The sequence below is a fragment of the Gossypium hirsutum genome, chromosome A08 (genome assembly GCF_007990345.1).
Source record: "Gossypium hirsutum isolate 1008001.06 chromosome A08, Gossypium_hirsutum_v2.1, whole genome shotgun sequence".
NCBI classification, from domain to species: Eukaryota; Viridiplantae; Streptophyta; class Magnoliopsida; order Malvales; family Malvaceae; genus Gossypium; species Gossypium hirsutum.
Window position 1 is genome coordinate 99,299,412 of NC_053431.1, and position 4,405 is coordinate 99,303,816.

General features: G+C 32.2%; 1 protein-coding gene across 1 annotated transcript; it reads left to right on the forward strand.

Annotated features, from left to right (window-relative positions):
• The first annotated feature begins 756 nt into the window (after positions 1-756).
• Positions 757-4,183, forward strand: LOC121203363 (uncharacterized). The gene is made up of 6 exons (XM_041075972.1): positions 757-1,072; positions 1,402-1,410; positions 1,575-1,759; positions 1,851-1,939; positions 2,899-2,969; positions 3,511-4,183. The coding sequence occupies exons 1-5, from the start codon at positions 757-759 to the stop codon at positions 2,951-2,953; spliced, it is 654 nt and encodes a 217-aa protein (XP_040931906.1). The 3' UTR covers positions 2,954-2,969; positions 3,511-4,183.
• Positions 4,184-4,405: the final 222 nt, after the last annotated feature.

Below are 4,405 nucleotides of genomic sequence, written 5' to 3' on the forward strand. Positions count from 1 at the left end.
AATCTATATTAAGTAAAAAAATTGAAATAATTATTAAACACATTTAAAATATTAAAAATTAATAATAAAAAATATTAAAAGTGGAACATTTTTATTTTCATTGGTTTATGAAGCACACCTTTAAGAAGGCGTTTGGTGTAGTGGAAAATTATCACAATAAAATTTAATTAGTTGAGATGTGATTCGAATGTTTGATATATAAAAATTAATTTACTTTTCTTAGGATGTAACATTCCCTCGGGAATTGCTTTCCTATAAGCATTGGAAAGTGATTCCCTTGATAATTGATGAGAAAGCTACTTTCGCTCAATATTAGCATCAAGAGAATTTCAAGCCATATATACATTTGTATTAATATACTTGAATTTGTACCTTTTTTCTAGCAAATTTTATATCTTCGCAGTCTTTAGTTAATATACAATTTATTTTTCAAATTTATTCATGTAAGATACAACCAAAACGTGTTGTTAATAATAAAAATTATTGAAAAATATTATTAAATATTTAATTAAATTATTTTTAATAATAAAAATTATTGAAAATATTAGAATACATTAATATTATCTTTTATTTAATAAGGATAATTTTTTTAAAAGTACTATTACATTCTCAAAAAAGTGTTGAGTGTATTAAACACATTAATATAACTTTTTTGAGATTTTGATCAGAACTTTTTAATGTATATTAAATGTTGTAAAGTAATTTTTCCATCAACTGAACTTCATTAAAATCATAACATGAAAATACACTTACACCATGTTTGGTTGGGTGTATTGGCATAGCCAATACACCCCTAATCGGTGGGCCCCACTTAATCCTCCCTTAATCTGTTGTTTGGTTGGTTGTATTCCCATTACGTCCCAAATCTGTTCCTTCCCTAATACACCCGGTCCCGTAATAGCTAATACCCCCCTCCAGCACCGATTTGAGAATCCTTACCCATTTCTTATTTTCGTTTCTTTTTTTGCCCTCATAGATTTCTGCTTCTTCTTCCATCGGTATTGCTCTGTCCTCATTTCTTCTGCTTTCATAACAAATCCTCAACATTGTCTTCATCGGAGGCCGATTTCAGGTATGAATCTTTGCTTCAACATTGTCTTCGGCTTTCTCTGTTTTAATTTTTCTCTCCTTTAGATTTTTCAACATTGTCTTCAACATTGTCCCCTTATTTGTCTCTCCTTTAGATTTTTCTCTCTCTTTTTACTTAATTCAGATATTTAATTTTCTATATTATGATTCCATTGTTGACGTAGCTTTAATTTTAGTATTTCTTGTAGTTTTTCTCTCTTAGAAATTGAAATAGAGAGTTTAGGATTTTGAGAGGTTTGGATTCTGGTGGAAGAGTTTCTTATTTCTTGTTGTTTCTTCCTTTTTCCTGGATCGTGCTTCTCGATCAACCAGAGGGAGAAGGTGAATCTTCAACCTAAATTATGTTTATTTCATTTTGCGTTGTTCTTCTCTCTTTTATTTTCTAATGCTCTTCATTTTTCAGCGTTAATATTGTTTATAGTTGTGGCTGATGTTGAGAAAATTTATTTTCTTTTTGGAATATTTCCTTCAATTTCTGCTTTAAGGTGGGGAAGAGAGGACAATTGCTTTCATGAGAAGACTGGGACGTGCAAATTCTAAAACTCCACTATTGGGACACAGTTGTGAAAAAGGAACTATTAAGCACTCATTTCCTATGAAATATGTCCTAAAACCATGGAAACTTGGTCGATGGTTTTACCAAGTTGTCAAGTTCAGCATTGTTCAATATGTAAGTTCTCTTTAGCTTGAAGAAAATGAAATACTTAATTTTTTTTGTTGTTGGTTTCCTTTTTTAATAGATTTGTATGCTTCCTTAACAGATGATAATCAAGATATTGACTGCTCTTTTAGCAGTAATTCTTGAAGCTTTTGGTATGTATTGTGAAGGAGAATTCAACTGGGAATGTGGGTAAGATGATCTTAATGTAGAATGTTGCTGGTGATATTGAGGATTTTGTGTGATTTATCAGTAGAAAGACCTTTTTTTCTAGTTAGAAGAAAGTAATTCTAAAAGATTGTGATCCACATTGATGCCTCTTTTGGTGCTTCACCCGCTAAGCAACAAGCCACCTAAAACCTAAACTTATGATGTTTCACTTCTGAGCCCAAGTTTGTGTTTAAAATATTCTGGTATTCCACTGTTGCATTTAAAATGGTGAACATTCATTACTGAAACAGAAATATTTGAATGGGCCCTCTTAAGAAATTTCTCATTATCTTGGCAATTTGTTTCTTGATTGTGCAGATATCCTTATATGGCAGTGGTTCTCAATTTCAGTCAAACATGGGCTTTTTATTGTTGGTTATCTAATTGGGCATTAAAATGCATTGAAATGCATAGCTATTTATGGTCACTTGCACTTGTTCTATATTCTTCATATGTAACGGGGATAACAAATGTTGGAATGCTTTTTAGTTACAATCAAGTTCTGAAATTTCCCCCTATTCTTTTTTCCCTCTATGGAAAATGTGTGATAGTGCAAAATGGAAAGCTAATGCCTTTTGTTAATCCGTTGTGCTAATGTGTTGGATATGAGACAAAATATTTGGTGTTTAAAATTAGGTTTCAACTTTTGCTTATTGTACCATACTTTTATTTTTGTCATTTTGCAATATCTAGTCATATGATTATACTCATAATTCCCATCTGTTTTATTGTAATTTAAGTGACTAGATTTGATTTTATGTTTGCTTGTTTCCATTTATTTGTAATACATTTCTAAACTTAAAAACTATGGCGAAGTGCCTTATTTTCTCTGTCTCCATTTCTTTTGCTCTATGTATGGATGAGACATTTCTTTTGAGCGACTCTACTTTTATTTCTTATGAGCTACTAACTCATTCAACTTCTCTTGAATATGCATGCAGAACTCATCGCTATGGCTGGGTATTTGAACAAATATGGTCTCATCTCATGCTTTAGTCAAACCGTTGTTAAGGTTTGTCCTGTTTTCCTTGTACTTTCGTCTTATTTTCTCTCTGCCATGTCCAATTTTACTAAAACTTTTTATGGAATCACCAAAGAGCCATCACCATAATCTACATGCGGTGCTTTGCTTTTTCTGGAAATAGTTGGAATCACATGTTTTCTCAAAAGGAAAATAGAAAGGAAAAACCAGAATACCATTGGCTATTTATATCTTGTCTTAAATAATGCAAACTATTGAAATACTTGTGCTCTACATTGTAATATATAGATCTAGTCAGTATGATTATTTGGCTCTCTCTAGTTATGTTTTCATGTTCTATTAATATTTTCATATTACTTTGGCGTGTCCATTTGAGTCTTATTAAACAATGCCCTAGGATGTTCCTTTTCTTTTAGGCTAAGTTGTTCTGACACTGTTGTATTCAATGCTTCTGCTTTGGCAATCACACTAGGAACCTTTTTTACGAAGCTTGTAGCACAGGTCTGATGGAAATTAAAAATTCAGATGTTTGGAATTGCCTTTCATGTCAATGATCTGCTCATTTTTACAGGTCGTAGGTGGATTAGGTCTTTCATGGCAAATGTCATTTGGCATTCTGGTTCTTCTCTATTTCTACTCGCATTACTTCTTTGCCAGTGAAGCTGCTCATATTGGTGCCATGTTTACAGCCTTCTTGTCTGTGGCTACTGCTTTGGGCACTCCATCGTATTAGGGAGCCCTTGTTCTATCATTCCTCTCCAACCTAATGGGAGGCATTACTCATTATGGAATTGGATCCGCACCTGTATTCTATGGGGCGGGCTATGTACCACTAGCAAAATGGTGGGGTTATGGTTTCCTGATATCGGTGGTGAATATTATAATCTGGCTTGGAGTAGGAGGCATCTGGTGGAAGGCTATTGGCTTGTGGTAAGGCAGAATGTCATAAAATTTGCTGATACTGAGCTAAGAAGGATTTCTCACCTAACTTGAAGTTTACAGTTTCTTCTTCACATCGGAAACTGATTTGTCTTTGATTCTTTACGTTGCAGAAATAATCTTTATAGTGGGGTGGGGTTTAGAGGGTTGGAAAAAGAAGAAAGATTTGAGTTTCAGGTGGAGGTGGAGGTGGAGGTGTTAGAGCAGAACTTAGATCTTTACCACAAATTTTGACAAATGGAAAATACATTATTATTTTGAATACATATTAGTAATTACAAACACAGATTTGCTGCTTGATAACATATAGATCTTTTTTTTTTCATAGTTTACCATGGTTGCTTTATGCCTATATGATTGTTCATAGAAAATTTTTTTGGAAGAAGCCTATGCATGACATTTGTTTAATCCATGTTTTCTTAGCAAGTATCTACATTATTAATCTATATTATATAGTATTATATATTATGATTTTATTAAATTCATATAAGAATATTTAATATTAAGAATTTTATTAAATTATATAT